This window comes from Mobula birostris, chromosome 3 (assembly GCF_030028105.1).
Source record: "Mobula birostris isolate sMobBir1 chromosome 3, sMobBir1.hap1, whole genome shotgun sequence".
Lineage (NCBI taxonomy): Eukaryota > Metazoa > Chordata > Chondrichthyes > Myliobatiformes > Myliobatidae > Mobula > Mobula birostris.
The window spans coordinates 47148383-47169190 of record NC_092372.1 but is presented as its reverse complement, the minus strand read 5'-3'; the positions used below and the strand labels follow the sequence as shown (position 1 = coordinate 47169190).

Below are 20808 nucleotides of genomic sequence, written 5' to 3'. Positions count from 1 at the left end.
CACTGTTACCATCAGGTAGGAGGTACAGAAGCCTGAAGGCACACACTCAGCGAATCAGGAACAGCTTCTTCCCCTCTGCCATCGATTCCTAAATGGACATTGAACTCTTGGACATGACCTCACTTTTTAAAAATATACAGTATTTCTGTTTTATTTGCACGTTTTTTAATCGATTCAATATACGTATACTGTAATTTATTTACAAATGACAAATGTTTATATTTATTATTTTTTTTCTCTTCTATATTATGTATTGCATTGAACTGCTGCTGTTAAGTTAACATGCCCGTGATAATAAACCTGATTCTGATTCTGATCGAACAGGTTGCCTACTGTTAATTGCACACATAATGTTGGGGGAACTTAGCAAGTCAAGCAGCGTCTATGGAGGCAAATACACAGTTGATGTTTCAGGTCTCAGATTTATATATCACATGTACATTGAAACATACAGTGAAATGCATTTTTGCATTAACACCCAACACAGGCAAGGATGTGCTGGGGACAACCCTGAAGTGTCGGCACACATTCCAGCACCAACATAGCATGCCCATAATGTTCAGCAGAACGACACAAGCAACAACAACAATAAAAAAAACAACAGCAAGACAAACCCTTTTCCCAGCCTGTCACTCACACACGCAGTTAGGCTTCCCATCCTAGGACAGACCACCCTTGAGCCTCCAGTCCTTAGCACCAGGCTCTCAGACTTGCAGACATCAGGCCTCTGACTTTGGACTTCTCCCCAGGACATGAAGATCACAGGTTTGAAATTCAGGTCTCAACTTCTGGACTTGCACGGATCTCCAACCTTGATAACCTTGGCACTCATGACAGTCCTAATGAAGGGCTTGGGCCTGAAACATCAATTGTTTATTCCCCTCCACAGATGCTGCCTGACATGCTGAGTTCCTCCAGCGTCTTGTGTGTGTTTCGCAAGATTTCCGGCATCTACAGCATCTCTTGAGTTGCCTAAGCTTAATTAGTAGACTGGCTGATTTCTGGTGATGCTATGTTCCCCTTGTGTATGCAGACAGTAGGCTAACTCTTAACTCCTTTCCCACTCAGTGATTTGTCATCTTGCCTGTTAATTACATTATTTAACTCTAACCTGTCACCTGAACCCCCACAACTTTTCTCATATTTTCACCCAAGTTGCAGGTCAAGAATAAATATCCACCATCATAAATGAGTGTCGTGTTTGATAAAAAAAAGGCTACAACTCACTGTAGGTTCAACATTTCCTGGCCTGACATATGTTCATTTAATACCCATTTTTAAAGCCTAAAACCTAATCTATAAACCTTTCAAGAAAAGAAAAAATGATCAAAATATAAGAACATAACCTAACACCTTTGGGTTTGACGGGAAATTCCTGAATACCAGAAATACATTTTTTCTTAAAATTCTTTCCCTTTCCCAGTAGGTGACTACCAGCTGGTGGACGGTGAAATTTGGAAGAATTCTGTACTTAGCTGAACCATAATAACATAGGTCATCTCATCCCTCAAAGCTAGTCCCCTATCATTCCCTCAAAACTAATCAAACCTAGGCCCCAATACCTCCTTGTGCAACTGGATCCTCAATTTCCTCACTTGCAAACCCTATCAGTTTCAATTGGCAACAAGATCTCCTCCACAATCACCATCACAGCAGGAGCACCAGGCTGCGTGCTTAGCCCCCAGCTCTACTCGCTTTATACTTATGACTGTGAGGCTAAACACAGCTGCAATGCCATATTTAAGTTTACTGATGACACCACTGTGCGTCATTGGCCAAATCAAAGGTGGTGACAAATCAGCATGTAGGAGGGAGATTGAAAATCTGGCTGAGTGGTGCCACAACAACCTCTCACTCAATGTCAGCAAGACCATGGAGGTCATTATTGACCACAGGAGGAGGAAACTGAAGGAATATGATCCAGCTCTCATCGGGGGATTAGAGGTGGAAACAATTTAATCAGAAACATTAAATTCCTTGATGTTAACATTCCGAAGGATGTATCATTACGAAGAAAGCACAGCAGCACCCCTATGTTCTTAGAAGTTTGTGTCTAAAACATGTCATCTAAAACTTTGACAAACTTCTATACATGTGTGGGGAAGTTATTGACTGGTTGCATCTAGGCCTGGTATGGAAACACCAATGCCCTTGAATGGAAAAGCCTACAAAAAGCAGTGGATGCTGCCTAGTCTATCATTGATAAAGCCCTCCCCACCACTGAGTATAGCTACGTAGAGTGCTGTTGCAGGAAAGCAGCATCCATCATCAAGGATCTCTACCATTCAGGCTCTGCTCTCTCCTTGCTGCTCAGGAAGGAGGTACAGGAACACCAACAGGTTCAGGAACAGCTATTACCTCTCAACCATCAGACTCCTGAACAAGAGGAGAATACTTCACTCAACTTTACTCACCCCATCACTGAACTGTTCCCACAACCTATAGACTGGACTTTAAAAAACTCTTCATCTCATTTTCTCAATATTTATTTATTATTAGCTTTTCCTCTTTTTGTATTTGCAGTTTGTCACAGGTATGACATTAGCGTTTGTCGGTCTCATTAGGTATGGTCTTTCATTGTTCCTCTTGTGTTTCTTTGTATTTACAGTTAATGCCACAAGAAATTAATCTTAGGGTTGTATATGGTGACATATATGCAGTGTGACAATAAGTTTACTTTTAACTTTGGGCCAGACTAGAGAACAAGCTGTTTTATCCTGTCTATCAGTTTCTATATTCAAAAGTTGGAAAAGTATTAAATTTTCCCTAAAGGTTAATTGCAACTGTAATAAGTTTGCTTTGGAAATAATTATGTTTGCTGAGAATCATTTTTCAGGCTTTAAGAGTGGAATGTCCACCTGCTTTCAGAAGGAGTGACTTGTATTGGACACTGTGGTTGACGTACTGAGTTGAATTCCTGTGTACGATGCATATCCCCCTTGAGAACTGTTTGCAACCTAATTGTTGCCAGGGAGTTACAATGGTGGGGATAGTTCAGTATTACAGTCGGGGAACTGGTAGTATTTCTGTGTATTGAAATTACAGGTCTTTCCCCTGACTGTTGCTAGGGAGTTATGATAAAGTGTAAGGAAATTGGGGGATTCTCAGATTCCTGTAAATAATGGGTTAAGTACCCACTACGTCTGTGTATTTTGTGAGTGACTGCAGAGTGTTTGTATAATGTCTCACAGCTGCTTCTTTGGAGCAAGATAAGGAGTAAAGTTCACACAGATCAACATAAGATGTCTCCTGGCTTTTCACACCTTTTGGTTTTGACAAAAGGCAGTACCTAATGGAAATTAGACAGGACATTCCTTTCTTAATTGAAGTGGCTGGAGCGTCTATCAAACTGATCGCTTTGTATCAATAGTCCATTGACTTGGCTGGAATAGATAGATAGATAGATAAACTTCATTGATCCTGAGGGAAACAACAGGAATTCTGCAGATGCTGGAAATTCAAGCAACACACATCAAAGTTGCTGGTGAACGCAGCAGGCCAGGCAGCATCTGTAGGAAGAGGTGCAGTCGACGTTTCAGGCCGAGACCCTTCGTCAGGACTAAATGAAGGAAGAGTGAGTAAGGGATTTGAAAGTTGGAGGGGGAGGGGGAGATCCAAAATGATAGGAGAAGACAGGAGGGGAGGGATGGAGCCAAGAGTTGGACAGGTGATAGGCAAAAGGGGATACGAGAGGATCATGGGACAGGAGGTCTGGGAAGAAAGACAAGGGGCGGGGGGGGGGGACCCAGAGGATGGGCAAGAGGTATATTCAGAGGGACAGAGGGAGAAAAAGGAGAGTGAGAGAAAGAATGTGTGCATAAAAATGTCACAGATGGGGTACGAGGGGGAGGTGGGGCATTAGCGGAAGTTAGAGAAGTCGATGTTCATGCCATCAGGTTGGAGGCTACCCAGACGGAATATAAGGTGTTCCTCCAACCTGAGTGTGGCTTCATCTTTACAGTAGAGGAGGCCGTGGATAGACATGTCAGAATGGGAATGGGATGTGGAATTAAAATGTGTGGCCACTGGGAGATCCTGCTTTCTCTGGCGGACAGAGCGTAGATGTTCAGCAAAGCGGTCTCCCAGTCTGCGTCGGGTCTCGCCAATATATAAAAGGCCACATCGGGAGCACCGGACGCAGTATATCACCCCAGTCGACTCACAGGTGAAGTGTTGCCTCACCTGGAAGGATTGTTTAGGCACTTATCCGGGTAAGCGGAACAAGTGCTACACATGCCCTTACACTTCCTCCCTTACCACCATTCAGGGCCCCAAACAATCCTTCCAGGTGAGGCAACACTTCACCTGTGAGTCGACTGGGGTGATATACTGCGTCCGGTGCTCCCGATGTGGCCTTTTATATATTGGCGAGACCCGACGCAGACTGGGAGACCGCTTTGCTGAACATCTACGCTCTGTCTGCCAGAGAAAGCAGGATCTCCCAGTGGCCACACATTTTAATTCCACATCCCATTTCCATTCTGACATGTCTATCCACGGCCTCCTCTACTATAAAGATGAAGCCACACTCAGGTTGGAGGAACAACACCTGATATTCCGTCTGGGTAGCCTCCAACCTGATGGCATGAACATCGACTTCTCTAACTTCCGCTAAGGCCCCACCTCCCCCTCGTACCCCATCTGTTACTTATTTTTATGCACACATTCTTTCTCTCACTCTCCTTTTTCTCCCTCTGAATATACCTCTTGCCCATCCTCTGGGTCCCCCCCCCCCACCGTCTTTCTTCCCGGACCTCCTGTCCCATGATCCTCTCGTATCCCCTTTTGCCTATCACCTGTCCAGCTCTTGGCTCCATCCCTCCCCCTCTTGTCTTCTCCTATCATTTTGGATCTCCCCCTCCCCCTCCAACTTTCAAATCCCTTACTCACTCTTCCTTCAGTTAGTCCTGACGAAGGGTCTCGGCCTGAAACGTCGACTGCACCTCTTCCTACAGATGCTGCCTGGCCTGTTGCGTTCACCAGCAACTTTGATGTGTGTTGCTTGATCCTGAGGGAAATTGGGTTTCGTTACAGCCACACCAACCAAGAATAGAGCAAAAATATAGCAATACAAAAACCACAAACAATCAAACAACAAAATGCAAAATGTAAACTATGCCAGATAAACTGCTTATTAAACTGATTGTTCTTTTGTATCGGTGGCCTTATAACTTCTAACAATTCTGACATCAGGCAGTGGACTTGCTGAACTATTGGAGGGATGCGAATGCTTCTCCCCTGATGTCCAGACCAAGTTCAGTCGCCGGCTGAGCTTGAAGAAATAAACGGGTGAAAACAATAAGTAACGATCTTTTTGTGCTGTCGTTATTTGATCCAGCAAATTTATGTTTACAGTTACAATGGTGGGGGCAGTTCAGTTCAGTATTATGGCTCACAAGTGCAACTGATAGTGTTTCAGTGTATTGAAATTACTCCCTGATTGTTGCCAGGGAGTTACAATGGTGGGGGCAGTTCAGTAATAGTTGGGGAACTGGTAGTATTTCTGTGTATTGAAATTACAGGTCTTTCCCCTGATTGTTGCCAGGGAGTTACAATGGTGGGGGCAGTTCAGTATTACAGTTGGAGAATTGGTAGTATTCTGTGTACAGTATTCAAATTACAGGTCTTTCCCCTGATTGTTGCTTCCCTGACATGCCTTCCCTTTCCTCTATTGTTCATGGATAGTTGCAATGTCTGTGCTTTAGTGACAATGGTATGCTGATCAGTTGTTAATTTAAATCAATGTGTTGTTAATGTGCACCTTAAAGCATTTTTATTCACATTTACAGGGTGGACAGAAAATAAGATGGCTATATTTTACTTGGTTAGATATAATGCAACTTCATTGAGAAATTTCAGCCCCTTTGATGAGTTATAACCATCATTCTTAGTGTTGAGAAAGCAGTGATATTCTCCAAGTATAAAGCAAGTGTTTTATAAACAACAGCAATTTGGCCAAGTTGAAATATATTGGGAATTGGAGGAAAAGGATATTTCAGACTTCTAGCTAAAGAAAACCTTTTCTATTAGCAACTGGAGAGATAGGGATAGTCGTCATCCTGAAAATCAGTTTTTCTGCCCAGGATTGCTCCCGCTTTCTTCCCATCAGAGATGCTGAAAATTTCCTTTGAACTTCGATGGAAGCCAAGGTTGACCTAAATTTCACCCGCTGCAGTCACTTGAGGTCCCTCTCCAGCCTCGTTTGCATTACCTGAAACATTATCCAGCAAATGTTCTTCATTCTTTCTTCACCCCTGTCACCTACTGCTTTGGATTAAAGTAAATTCTAACATTTGGGAACTGGAAATGGAATGAATGTAGAGTTTGAAACTCAGATTGGGGTCAGGCAGTAAACCAGCTATTCTGCACTTTTCATCTGTCCCATGATGTTATATTCCTATTTATCATAAAAATGGTAATGCTGTAATATTTTATGACCATTTGTCACTAGCTTTCTGAAGCTAGCACACTGGCCCATTATGAGCATGCAAAGCTGAATGCAAATGTTAACTATAGGTCACTGTTCATTTGCTGTTGTACAGCTCTAATATGAAGGATAGCATTTATGATTGCACTGATATGTGTTATAATGAAAGGATGAATTCCATAAATTTCATGAGTCTCCTATTACACATTATTAAAATCCTGGTAATTACACTGCATTGGACAAATTGCACTATTCCGCTGCATTTTACTATAATGTGCATAAGAGTAGGTCATTTGGCCCCTGGTGCCTGCTCCACAATTCAAGATGATCATACCACACTTTTACTTCGGGACCTTAATCTTTGACTAATGCCATGACCCTTGATTCCCTTAATATACAAATTAATAACGTCCTGAATTATTCAGCAAAACAAAATCTGTATAAGTCTCTTGGGTGGAGAATACTATAGATTCACTACTAACATGCTGCAGAAGTTTCTCTCCATCTTTGTTCCGAATGGCTGAACCCTTACCTTGAATCACAGAAAGCATCACCTCCACATCCAGCTTATCAAGCCATGTGAAATGATTTTTATAATATCGTAGTGTGTTCTCATGCTATACAATCTCATTTTACTTTTATACTCAAGTATAAATCTCAAGGGACCTCTGCTATATGTGATGTATATAAATGACCTAGATGAAAATGTAGATAGATGGGTAAGTATATAATGTGTATACTTACCCATATACTTACACTCTCCCTATAATATCACCTCAGAGTTATAGTTTGGATGAAAGAAGGAAAAAGGAAAAAACAGAGTTTAATGTGGGGAAGTGTGAGGTTACAATTCTTGTTAAGGGAATCCAAAGACAGACTATTATCTAAATGGAGAAAACTAGAGAGGTTTTGGGGTTCTTGAACACAAATAAAAAGTAACAGCTGAATGCAGCAAGTACTTGGGTAGACAGAAAATAAAATATATGGTGGCTATATTTTACTTGGTTCAATATAACGCAACTTCATTGAGATATTTCAGACCTTTGATGAGTTATAACTATCATTCTTAGTGTTGAGAAAGCAGTGATATTGTCCAAGTATAAAGCAAGTGTTATAAAAGTGTACAGCAGGGTGAAACAACCTCGCTCTTAAACAACACAACACCCACAAGAAAGGTAAGAATGCCCTTTATTGAAACATAAACGATCTTTAGAGAGCAGAATAGGTTAGACGTCCACATGCTTCAATTAGGTCATCTTAAACGGGGGGGGGGGGGTATCAAGGGACGTTCATTTAAAATCGAGGTTTGTATGAAGCTTCTATGAATTTCTGTAATTTTCTACCCTGCATAGTCAGGGAAGCAAGATCACCGGGGATATTTAAAGAGGAAGAAAAGAAAGTTTTACAAAGTCAGGGAATTGAGAGCTTTGGTGAAATAACACATGACCTATATATTTGATTTTATTTTTACAGAGCTTCATTCTGCACCAATCTATATTGACCTTTACTGAGCACCGGTTTGAAGTTGAAATTCACCTTCAGACTAGTCTTGATGAGGGGTCTCGGCCCGAAACATCGACTGTTTACTCTTCCCCAGATTCTGCCTGGCCTGCTGAGTTCATCAGGCATTTCGTGTATGTTACTTTGGCACCAGCAGAATTTCTCGTGTTCAGACTGTTCCTGTTGGGTTGGGTTAGGTTGGTTTGGTTTTGTATTTGCTGGAGCACAGCATCACTGCAATGTATTTATTGCACTGACCTTATTACTCCCACTCTCGCACCGACAATAATCCCCTCTCTCACCAGCCTGCACCGGCAATCTGATACAACCAGCAGGCGACAATCCACTCCCTGACCGCCACATCTTTGTACTTCCGGTGTAGAAGGTGATGAAATTCCCGCATGCGCAAAGTTTGGTCGGCTTCTTCCGGTCTGTGCGGTTCAGGTGAGAAAGATGGCAATGGGACGGGGTGAGGGATCCCGGGGATATGGGGCTGGGGCGGGAGAGAAGAGGTAAATCTTGGCGAGAGGGAAGGAGGAGGAGATCTGGGAGACGAGAAGGTCGAGGGGCAAACGATAAAGAGGAAGAGATCCAGGAGAAGGGGTGGAAGAGAGAGTGAGGGGAGGGAGATTCCCGAGAAGGGGGTATTCGAGGGAAAAAGGAGGAACGGAACCTGGGGGAACGGAGGGTGAAGGTCTGGAAAGAGTAGAAATTCAGTGGGCAAAGAGAAGTGAAATGGGGTGTGGTGGTGAGGGTGAAAAGGAGAGGGCACCCGGGTGTGTTGGGTTGTATTAGTTTTGGATAGGTTGATGTGAGACTCTTTGTAGGGAGAAGTGGATACAAGCAAAAGGAAAGGGACCAGGGAGTGGAGAATAAAGGATGAGATGGGGAGAGGCTGGGATGTGGAGGGAAGGAATGAGATGAAGTGAAAGGCAGAGATTGCTGGGGATATTGCGTGGGTGATTTGATGATGGTCAGAAGCTTAGTGGAGTGGTGAGTGCAAGTTTGGGAATTATAGCTGAGTGCTGATGAGGAAAAGACCATGATCAGCATTATATTAAGTTGCTTAAAGGTGGAATTATCTGATACTAATGGTTTTTCTTCTTTAAGATCATAAGACATAAGAGCACAATTAGGCCATTTGGTCTATTGAGTCTACTCTGCCATTCTATCATGGCAGATTTATTGTGCCCCTCAACCCCATTCTCCCATCTTCTCCCTGTAACCTTTGACACTCTTGCTAATCAAGAACCTATCAGTCTCCACTTTAAATATATTCAGTAACTTGGCCTCCACAGACGTCTGTGAGAATGAATTCCACGGATTCACCACCCTCTGGCTGGCTAAAGAAATCCATCGTCATCTCTTCTGCTTGGACATCCTTGTATTCTGAGGCTGTGCCCTCCGAGCCTAGACTCCTCCACTATAGGAAACATGCTGTCCATGTCTACTCTATCTAGGCCTTTCAACATTCAATAGGTTTCAATGAGATTCCCCCTCCACCCCCAACTCCATCAAGTACAGGTCCAAAGCCATCAAATGCTCCTCAAATGTTAACTTTTTCATTCTTGGGATCATTCTCATGAGCCTTCTCCAATGCTAGCACATCTTTTTTGAGATAAGGAATCCAAAACTACTCGCCATGTACCAAGTGCAATCTGACCAATGCCTTATAAAATCTCAGCATTACATCTTCACTTTTATATACTAGTCCTCTCGAAATGAATGCCAACATTGCATTTGCCTTCCTTACTACTGATGCAATCTGCAACTTAACCTTTAGGGAACCCTGCAGTAGGACCCCCAAGTCCCTTGAAACCTCTAGTATCTGAATTTGCTTGCAGTTTAGAAAATGGTCTCTGCCTTTATTCCTTCTACCAAAGGGCATGACCGTACACTTCCCTACGCTGTATTCCATCTGCCACTTCCTTGCCCATTCTCTAATCTGTCCTAGTCCCCCTGCTTCCTCAACACTACCTGCCCTTCCACCTATTTTTGTGTCATCCATCAACTTGGCCAGAAAGCTATTAATTCTATCATGCATACCGTTGACATATAATGTGAAAAGAAGAGGTCCCAACACCGACCCTTGTGGAGCACCAGTAGTCACCAGCAGCCCCCTTTATTCTCACACTTCGCCTCCCGCTAGTCAATCAATCTTCCATCCATGCTAGTATCTGTAGAGCTTAGCTCTACATGTGCTTTAAGGATTATATTTTTATATTTATGACTATAAAATGTGCAGAAACTATCATGGATTTATATATAGAAAGAATTTAAAGTGGGATGCTGTAGGAGATAAGTGGCACAGAAAGCTGTGTCATCTACTTCTGTTTCTTAGAAAAATTCATAGTGTACAGGATTAATAGCTTTAATATTTTAAACACTGTTCCAAACTATATGTTTAAACTGTAAATTGTGCATTTTTACATGTTCTGAGAGAGATCATACTTAGAGATGCAGCTAGAATCTAGAGTAAACTGGATTGGGAGTTACATCTATCTATGGCACGTCCCATTCCCATTCTGATATGTCTATCCACGGCCTCCTCTACTGTCATGATGAAGCCACACTCAGGCTGGAGGAATGACGGCTTATATTCCGTCTGGGTAGCCTCCAACCTGATGGCATGAACACTGACTTCTCCAACTTCCGCTAATGCCCCTCCCCCTCGTACCCCATCCGTTATTTATTTATTATATATATATTATTTTTCTCTCTCTCTCCTTTTTCTCCCTCTGTCCCTCTCACTATACCCCTTGCCCATCTTCTGGGCTCCCCTCCCTTTCTTTCTCCCTGGGCCTCCAGTCCCATGATCCTCTCATATCCCTTTTGCCAATCAACTGTCCAGCTCTTGGCTCCATCCCTCCCCCTCCTCTCTTCTCCTATCATTTTGGATCTCCCCCTCTCCCTCCCACTTTCAAATCTCTTACTAGCTCTTCTTTCAGTTAGTCCTGACAAAGGGTCTTGGCCTGAAATGTCGACTGTACCTCTTCCTAGAGATGCTGCCTGGCCTGCTGCGTTCACCAGCAACTTTTATGTGTGTTGCTTGAAATTCCAGCATCTGCAGATTTCCTCATGTGTGGGAGTTAAATCTGGTGTTTTCTAAGTTAATGTCGGTGTGAGAGATTTATCACACTGTCTTAAAAAGTTAACAACAGGTAGTGGAAGATTTGCTGGTTATTGTCCTTATTGGGATCAACAACAAAGGAAAGAGTTGGCAGACCCTATTTTGGAGGACGTGAGACTAAATTAAAGTACAGTGCTTCAAGGATTATTGCTGAAGGAGTGGTGCAGGAAAGAGATTTCATGTCATTAGTGTCAGTACTGTGACGAGAAGAATCTGTCTCATAAAGCTGGACTTTAATGGAACCAAGGTAGTAGTGGAAAGAATAAAGGGACTGGCCACAGGAAATGGAATTGGTTTATTGTCACATGTAGTGACATAGAGTGAAAGCCTTGTTTTATGTACTGTTCATATGGATCAAATCATTTCACAGTGCTTTGAGATAGAACAAGGTAAAATAATAATGCAGAATAAAGTGTAATAGCCGCAGAGAAGGTGAACTGCAAGTACGCTTAAGGTGCAAGAACATAATGAGGTAGATTGTGAGATCAAGACTTTTTGCTAATATGTGGTTGCGACAATATGAACAGTGGAGAGAGGCTGAGGGTAAAACTAGTGAAGAAGAGACCAGGCCATTAGTCACTTGGTGCTTTAGGGACTACAGATAAAGGGAAAGCTAAACGGTGTAAAGTAGCTACACCAGGATTAAGAAGTAAAAGGAGTGGGAGTAAAACATTTAGACTCAAGTATACATTCTGCACAAATACCTGGAGCAAAAGGAACAAACTGAATGAATTTTGTTGGTAACTTTAGCCTGAAGCTATTAGTAAGAAGCAAACTGGTAAGGACATTAGGTGCTCAAGTCTATAGCAAGTATATAGTCATAGGAAACAAGGCTGAAATTACGTTAATGATAAGAAAGGATATAACAAACTCTAAACAGACAATGTAGACCTTAAACACAGAATTGACAAATAGAAATTGCTCTAGTAGGAATTAACAACTTAACAACGATGAAAAATTGGTGTTATCTGTAAAATCAACGAGATGATCAATGTATTTTAGAAGCGTAAATACAAAGATGCCAGTAAGATTTCAGATTTGAACAAAACTAGTTTAGACACAGTAAGATTGAGATTGTCCATTGTAAACATAATTACAGGAAAAAGAACAGATCCTTGTAAGTGTTTGAAAAAGAATTTAATATGATTCAGCAAAACAATGGCTCAACAATTCTCTGCAAAGACAGGACAGCTTAGTCTTTATGATTAATTTATTGTGCACAAATGTGATGGTTCTGTCTCAGTCCTGCTCATCCAAGCTGAAACAGCTAGAGGTCCCACATATTGATGAAATTACAAAGAAGGCACAACAGCAACTCTATTTCATTAGGAGAATTGGTGTGTCACCAAAGGCAGTCATAGATTTCTACAGGTGTGAATGGAAAGCATTGGTTGCATTGCTGTCTGATACGGGAGGGCCACTGCACAGGATGGAAAATACTGCAGAAAGCTGTAAGCTTGGCCGGCTCCATCATGGGCACTAGCCTCTCCTGCACTGAGGACACCTTGAAAAGGCGACGTCCATCATGAAGCACCCCGTCACCCAGGACATGCCCTTTCCTCATCGCCACCATCAAGGAAGAGGTACAGGAGCTGAAAGACGCACACACACAACATTTCAGGAACAATTTCTTCCCCTCTGACATCCGATTTCTGAATGGACAATGAACCCATGAACACTACCTCACTATTTTTCCTCTCTTTTTGCACTATTTATTTTATTTATTTATATATATATACTTATTGTAATTGATCATTTTTATTATTGCACTGTACTGCTGCCGCAAAGCAATAAATTTCATGACATAAGCCAGTGATACTATATCTGATTCTGGTTTTATATTGTGCTTGCTGGAGATGTAAAATAATAAAATACTGCAAATATTCAACAGGTCAGACAGCGTATGTGGAGTGGAGAATGCCTATCATTTAACATTGCTTCAGAATAATGATGAATATTCTTTCTGGAACCTTTGTCATTTTGCTCTTAATGTGCTAATCTCCCTCATTTCACTTCTGTTGAACTAGGTTGCAGTTAGTGTTGCTGCTGTAATCCGGGTTAAATCCTTTGTACTGCATTTGCACTGGGCGTTCTGGTGTTCTCCCACATGCCAGAAATGTGCTGATTGGTTATTTGGTTATCCTAAATCGTTTCTTACTGCAAGTCAGGGGTTCCCAACCTTTTTTATGCCATGGACCAATACCATTAAGTGGATTGTAATGGTGTCAAGGGAGAGTTGATGTGCATGTGAAAAACTAAAACTTACAGAGAAGTAAATGTAGAATGGAACTGATGGAAGCCTGCAGAGATTCATAAGAAGATGCTGTGTAACATTACAACTAATACTGAGTATTCTATTTCATGCTTCCTGGTTTAATCTCTCTGTGTGTCTCAGTGAAAATTTACAGTGTTTGAAGGTGCAGTATTACCAGACTTTTCATGAGGCTGGAGACGTAAGTGTCTGTAAATGCTGTCAGTGTGTGTGTGTGTGTGTGTGTGTGTGTGTGTGTGTGTTCGTTCATATAGCTCTCTGATTCCCTTTCTTGTATTATTCAAGAAGGGAAACAAGGGTAATCCAAGAAACTATGGATAGGTGGGTCTTGAGTTTGTGGTTGGAAAGTTACTGGATAGGTTTTAATGAGCGGAAAACTATGGCCTACTTAGGGGCAGTCAGCATGATTTTGTGTGGGATAAATTGTGTTACTATCATGATTAAGTTCTCTAAGGAGGTGATGGGGTTGTAGATTTTAGTAAGGAATTTGACAAGGTCCCTCATGGGAGGATCATCCTGAAGATTAAGATGCATTGGATTCAGAATTGTCTCAGAAGGTATTTGATGGGACTTATTCTGGCTGGAGGTTTGTCACTTGTGTGATCCATCTGGGATCTCTGCAATTGGTGAAATGGTATAAATAACCTTGATGGAAAACATAGATGGTTGGGTTAATACGTTTGCAGGTGATAGAAAGATTTGTGGTATTGTAGATGGAGTAAAAGACCGCACAAGATACAGCGGATATAGATCAGTTGTAGATATGAACAGGGAAATGGCTTGTGGAATTTAACCCAGCCAAATCTGAAGTGTTGCAATTGGAAGATCAAATGTATAGAGGCAGTACACTGTTAATGGCAAGTCCCTTAAGTGTTTATGTACAGAGGGATCTTGGACTCCAAGCTGATAGCTTCCTAAGAGTGGCTTTACATACTGAAAGGGTGATAAGGAAGGCATATGGCATGCTTATCTTTATTAGTTGTGGAACCGAGTTCGAGTTGGGAAGCTATGTTTTAGCTTTAAAGAACTCTAGTTAGGCTGAATCTAGAGTATTGCATTCAGTTCTGGTCACACCATTATAGGAAGGAGGCTGAAGCTTGGGATAGGGGGCAGAAGAGGTTTACCAGCGTGCTGTCTGAATTAGAGGTCGTGCTCTACTGAGAGGTTGGACAACCTTGGGTTTTCTGTAAAATGGCAGACATTGAGGACAGGTCTGATAGATAAGCTTATGAGAGACATAGATAGGGTAGACAGCCAGTACCTTTTCCCCAGGGTTGAAATGTCGAATACTATGAATTTAAGGTGAGAGGAAAGGAGATGTGTGGGGTAATTTTTTTACACAGTGGAGGGTGTCTGGAATGTGCTGCCTGGGGTGGTGGTGGAGGCAAATACAATACAGGTGTTGAGGAGGCTCTTAAGCACATGAACCTGCAGGAAATCAGAGGATGTGGATGTGGTGTTGGCAATAGGGATTGGTTAATTGGTCATTCCAATACAAATTTAATTGCTTCAGCTCAGTGTTGTGGGCCAAGGGCCTGTTCCTGTGCTGTAATGTTCTATGTTCTCATAGTTTTTGGAGTTAAGGTGAGCTCAACAACTACTTCTGCTCCTCCCACTTTCTCCAGATCAAACTTGCAGCCATAGGTCCCAGTTATATCTCTATTTTGATCGGCCATATGGAGCCAAATCTTCCTCCACACATTGACAGCTGCATTCGTGACACTTCCAGCATCCATGTGGAGCTCGTCAATGTCATTAACCTCGCCACTAATTTCCATCCTGCCCTTAGATTCACTTGATCCATCTCCAACATATTTCTCCCCTTTCTCTCTGACGTCTACAAACTCACTGGCTCCCATAGTTACCTTGACTACACCTCTTCCCATCCTGTCACCTGGCAAGGGTGCTGTATCCCTTTTCTCAGGGTCCTTCGTTTCCTGCATCTGTTTTCATGATGAGGGATTCCATTCTAAGACGTGAGATGTACACTTTTTTCAGACTTCCTCCCACTGCTATTGATGTAGTCCTCACTTACATATTTTCTATTTCCCAGGCATGTGTCCTCACCCCACTGCCCCCATGTTTTCCCTCATTCTCACCTATGCATCCAACATATCATTTTCTATCATTTCCACCTCCAGTGGGATTTCACCACCAGACCATTTACTCCTTTCCTTCCCCTCTGCTTCCTGCAGGGACTGATCTCTCTCTGACCACCCTTGTCTGCTTGTTCCTCCCCATCAATTCCCCTCCAGACACCCATTCTTGCAACCTCACCAATTGTTACACCTTTCCCTGCACTTCCTTCCTCACTACCATTAAGGAAAATGTGTAGTCCTTCACATGTGAATCCTATTGGTGTCACTTACTACATCGCAGTGTGACCTGACATAGATGGAGCGATGGGGTGTATCACTTCATTGAGCACCTTTGTTCCATCCACCATAACAGCTAAATTTTCCTGGTGGCCAGCCATTTTAATTCCACTTCCCTTTCCCACATCTATCTATAACCTCCTGTACTGCCAATTACATGCAGATTAGAGGGAAAGCACTTCTTATTCCATATTCCTGATGAAGGGTCTCGGCCCGAAACGTCAGCTATACTCTTTTCCTTTGATGCTGCCTGGCCTGCTGAGTTCCTCCAGCATTGCGTGTGTGTTGCTTGGATTTCCAGCATCTGCAGATTTTCTCTTGTTCATATACCATATTGGTGTTCTCCATTCGATGGCATAAACATCATTTTCTCTATTTCTGTAACCACTCTCCTCTGCTTCTCCTTTCGTTTTTCCTTATCCCACTGGCCTCATCCCCCCCCCCCGCCCTTTCCCTCTCCTTCCCTTTATCTGCCCATCACTTGCATATTCCTCCCTCCAGATCCCCTCCTCACCTTTCCCTTCAGGGACCACTGTCCTCTTCTATCAGATTCTGATTTCTTCAGCCCTTCTGTCACTTCCACCTGTCACTGCCCAGCTTCCTGCATCATTCCCACTCTCCCCATCCCCATCTGCCTATCTTCTCCCTCTCACTTGGATTCACCTATTTGGCACTAGCTCTTTCTCCACCACCAGCCCTCCAACACTTTTTTTCTACTGTCCACCCCAACCCTTTTAGACTGTCTATTTTCTTTTTCAATCCTGATGTCTATTTCTTTCCATAGATACTGCCTAACCTGTTGAGCTCCTCCAGCATTTTGTGGTGTTCCAGATTTCCAGCATCTCCAATCTTTCTTGTGTCTTAGATGAGCTTTAATAAGCTTGCTTAGAATTCTGAATTTTTCTTACAGTAATTAGGGAAAACTTACTTTGGCTGGAAGGTAATTAGAAACTCGGGATTAAAGTTCAGAGGCAATTTATTAGCACGGTACATATATGTCACCATATACAACCCTGAGACTGATTTTCTTGAAGGCTTACTCAATAAATCCATAATAAAATAATAACCATAATAGAATCAATGAAAGACCACATCAATTTTATCTTTCAGCCAATGAGCAGAATAAATCAAACTGCAAATACAAAAAGAAAGAAATAATAATAAATAAATAAGCAATAAATATGGAGAACAAGAGTCATTGAAAGTGAGTCCAAAAGTTCAGAGATGATGGGGAAAGTGAAGTTATCCCCTCTAGTTCAAGAGCCGGATAGTTTTTGTACCTGGTAGTGTGAGTTCTGAGGCTCTTGCGCCTTCTTCCTGATGGTAGCAGCGAGAAGGGAGCATGACCTGGGTAGTGGGGTCCCTGACGATGGATGCTGCTTTCTTGCGACAATACTCCGTGCAGATGTGCTCAGTGGTGGGAAGGGCTTTATGGACTGGACCATATCCAATACTTTTTGTCAGAATCTTCCATTCAAGGGCATTGATGTTTTCATAACAGTATACTGTCCACCATACATCTATAAAAGTTTGTCAAAATTTCAGATGTCATGCCGAATCTTCACAAACTTCTAAGGAAGTAAAGGTGCTGCCGTGCTTTCTAAATAATTGCACTTATGGGATGGGCCCAGGCTAGGTCCCCTGAAATGGTAACACCAAGGATGTAGTTTACTGAAGTAAGGTTGTGACTTTTTTTTGGCCAGAAATTACTGGATTTGGGCATTTAAAAAAAAATCTGTACCTTGATGGAAGGATAAATGCACTTTCTAATTTTATTCCGAGGTAAAAATTGCTTCTGTGTCTTATTATACCACAGAGGCCATTAAAAGAGAGAAGTGCATAAGTCACTTTCCAACATATATGTATTGTTATTACTTTTTTACAGTAGTTAATAAAATAAATGTAAATGTTATAACATTAAGTTGAGTCATGTCCTGTGCACTGCTATTCTTTGGTTTTAATATAGGAGGAAGTGTCTCTGAATCTTTTTGGTCTGCATTAAAGTCATACTTGGCAAAAAATTTATGGTTTCAATACAGCTGGCAGTTTACAAGAAAGCTTCATTGTTTTATTGTCAAGTTGTCTGCTTATTAACTATAAGGATAATCACTCATGCTTTACAGCTAATTTTGTACTATTTAAATTGAGTGTGTACATTTCTCATTCCTCATGTATCTGTTTCATCAATTCCATAATCTTGAAATAAATATGACCTTTATATTCTCAATTTTTATAATTCAGAGATGATTTTAATATAAAAGCACCTGATTGACATAATTGACTATATTCTGCTTACTATCTTATTAGAATGAGAATGAAAGCATTGTCAGTTTAGTAGACTGAAGATTACTTTTAAAATATCCAATCACGTGGTTTGTTTTGTCATTCCTCAGATTGATGTTACCTGCTTCACTGTGGAACATCTTGTCTTGTGGTGAGGGGGTAGTGTAAAACTGACAGACTAGATTGCTTCCGAGTGGATTATACTCAGGATGCCTTTTGGTAGCTACACATCTCACCTCAACGGGAAGAAAACTGCTTGATCTGCTGTCCCCTGAGCACAGCTTCAAGTAACTAAGCTGCTTATCAAAGACAATATAGCATTTGATTGTCTGCTTTGTTGTATGGTTACAACGTAGGATTGTCAGGAGAGTTAACAGCTTGACATAAGTAATCTACATTCATTGGCGTAAAAATGCTTTCTCTACCCTTTGTAATTTAGGATGTCAACTCTTTAAATAGGTGTTCCTGTACATGGTGATAATGCACATAGCTTCAAGTCCAAAGAAAGCCATTAATTTTGGACTGCGAGCAGGGAGTTGAACTGAGTGTGCATCTGGGCTCTGGGCACTGGAGGGAACCTTCATTTCTTAATAATTGTGTGCTTTTCTTCAAAATAATTGAATAAAAATTGAATGCTATTTTTATATTTTCAGTTACCCTTTCTTATCTAGGTCATAAAATTTGCTTCAATAGTCTATAATGACATATAAAAGATTTATTTTTCTAATCTTTGATTGAAATTGAAGGTAAGGATTTTCAGTGTACAAGTCATGCCATTTGAGGCAGTGTTGCTCAAAATTTTAGTTTAAATTCATATATGACTGAGTGTAGATGCTGGTAAATAATATTTATGGAGATGCCAAGTCAAAGTCTGGACATTGCTACGATATTATCATCAGCAACTGGTAAATTAGGTTCACATTGTAGATAGTTTCCAGAAACAAAATGTTGACAGTGTTACTGGCCCTGGTAGACATTGGTTTCCAGATTTAACTGACAAAATCAAACAGTAAATAAAATGGTATTAGTAGTCTTGGATTACTGACTCATAGAAAGTGTGTCATTAACACTGAATGAGATTTCTGAAAAGTTGTTGCAAAATATTCAGCTGGTTCATAAAACCAGTGGAAGACTTAGGTTGCAGTCCTTGGCAATCCTTTACTCTTTTTAATTCTCATGTAATCACCACATAGGTAATTACATGTCACAAAAGTATTAACATATTTTAAGTATTGTACTTTTGAGGTGCCATTGTGTGAGGTCCTGAAAACCCAAAGTCTACAGAACACTGGCTAAACAGAAGTCATTTACTATTTTTCTCCTATTGCAGATTTAGTGGAATGCTTTGATTCTATTTTTATGTTTTCTTTTACCTGTATATTCAATGTAGTCTTCATCAGCCTGTTTCACTGAAGTTACTTAGGGTAATTATTATTATTCGTAGAAGGGAACACGTTCATGCTTAATTGGAGGAACAAGCACTTGGAATACTTTAATGGATTTAGAAATCCTTAGTTTGAATTGATAGTGTGTAGCAATTAACCAACATCAGCAGAGAAGGCAGCAAATAGTATTTTACAGATTCTTTACTTACCACTCTGCAGTATGATTTTGAAGGAACAGCATAAATAAGATACTTAAAAATATTCATGTTTCAGTTTTATGACTGAGGACAATATGAATGAGGGTGATGCAAAATGAGTAATTGTAGTATTTTTATACTTTCACAGCTCTTGGTGTCAACAAAATGCTGGACATACGAGGTTGGGCAGAGTACATTGTGGAATGGGCTGCTAAAGACCCTTACGGTTTCCTTTCAGCTGTTATCTTGGCACTAACTCCGTTGTTCATAGCAAGTGCACTATTGTCGTGGAAACTGGCAAAAATGATTGAAGCTAGAGATCGAGAACAGAAGAAGAAACAAAAACGTCAAGAAAATATTAATAAAGCCAAGAGATCAAAGAAGGATTGAACATGTAACCAAGAAATATTCCTTTTCTTGAACTAAAATATAGCTTGTTATGCATATTTAACAATTTGGCAATAACCTCAAGATCAGTGTTGTATTTCAATTTGCTTCATTAGATCTGTGCTCCTATTGTCTAATGATTTGTTGGAATTTTTATGATATCCATTAGCAATCATGATAATCACTCATGCTTTACAGCTAATTTTATACTTGTTTACTATTTAAATTGAGTGTATATATTTCTCATTCCTCAAGTACCTGTTTCATCAATTCCATAATCTTGTGACTGAAGATGTACTGAGAAATTGCACTGAAATCAATGGATTGATACAATATGATTACTATTTCTAAATTAAAAATTACTTGTAATTTATATCCAGTTCTATTTTTGCTCAAGAGCTTGATATTACTAAATTCAATTCATAATTGCAAAGTAATGAGAGGAGGGAAAAACATTTTAAAATTTTTGTTTAGTATGGTGCATATTAAAGCCTTTGAATGGCAATGTTTCCTTTACATGGTCTTTAGTAAGTCTTGAATTCTTTATTACATTAAAAGAATTGTAGATGTACATGTTGATGAGTTATAGTCAAACATCAAAGTACTTTCAGTAATCAAAAATGCCTAAAAACAGTACAGTTCACAAATTGTTTCATGCTTCAAATCCTCCATTTAGATTAAGGAATTGATATTTTAACAAAATAGTTACATTTTTTATCAGATCCTGGGTTTCATTAATAACTTGAACTGTTAAAATAATATTTTAGAAATCTTGTGGTAAGGTCACACAATTCTCTTTAACGAAAATACTTAAAACAAAGGTAGCACGTCTGGATTAGTTCAAATAGTGTC

The 20808-nt window shown here is 40.8% G+C and overlaps 1 protein-coding gene and 1 long non-coding RNA gene across 2 annotated transcripts in view; one reads left to right on the top strand and one right to left on the bottom strand.

Annotated features, from left to right (window-relative positions):
* Positions 1 to 8290, bottom strand: part of LOC140195017 (uncharacterized) — a 41554-nt gene extending 33264 nt beyond the window's left edge. Inside the window, exon 1 of the long non-coding RNA XR_011885342.1 lies at positions 7964 to 8290. This is a non-coding gene — a long non-coding RNA (uncharacterized lncRNA). The remainder of the gene's footprint in view (positions 1 to 7963) is intronic.
* Positions 8291 to 8310: 20 nt separating this feature from the next.
* Positions 8311 to 20472, top strand: smim15 (small integral membrane protein 15). The gene is made up of 2 exons (XM_072252578.1): positions 8311 to 8371; positions 19718 to 20472. The coding sequence occupies exons 1-2, from the start codon at positions 8329 to 8331 to the stop codon at positions 19957 to 19959; spliced, it is 285 nt and encodes a 94-aa protein (XP_072108679.1). The 5' UTR covers positions 8311 to 8328; the 3' UTR covers positions 19960 to 20472.
* Positions 20473 to 20808: the final 336 nt, after the last annotated feature.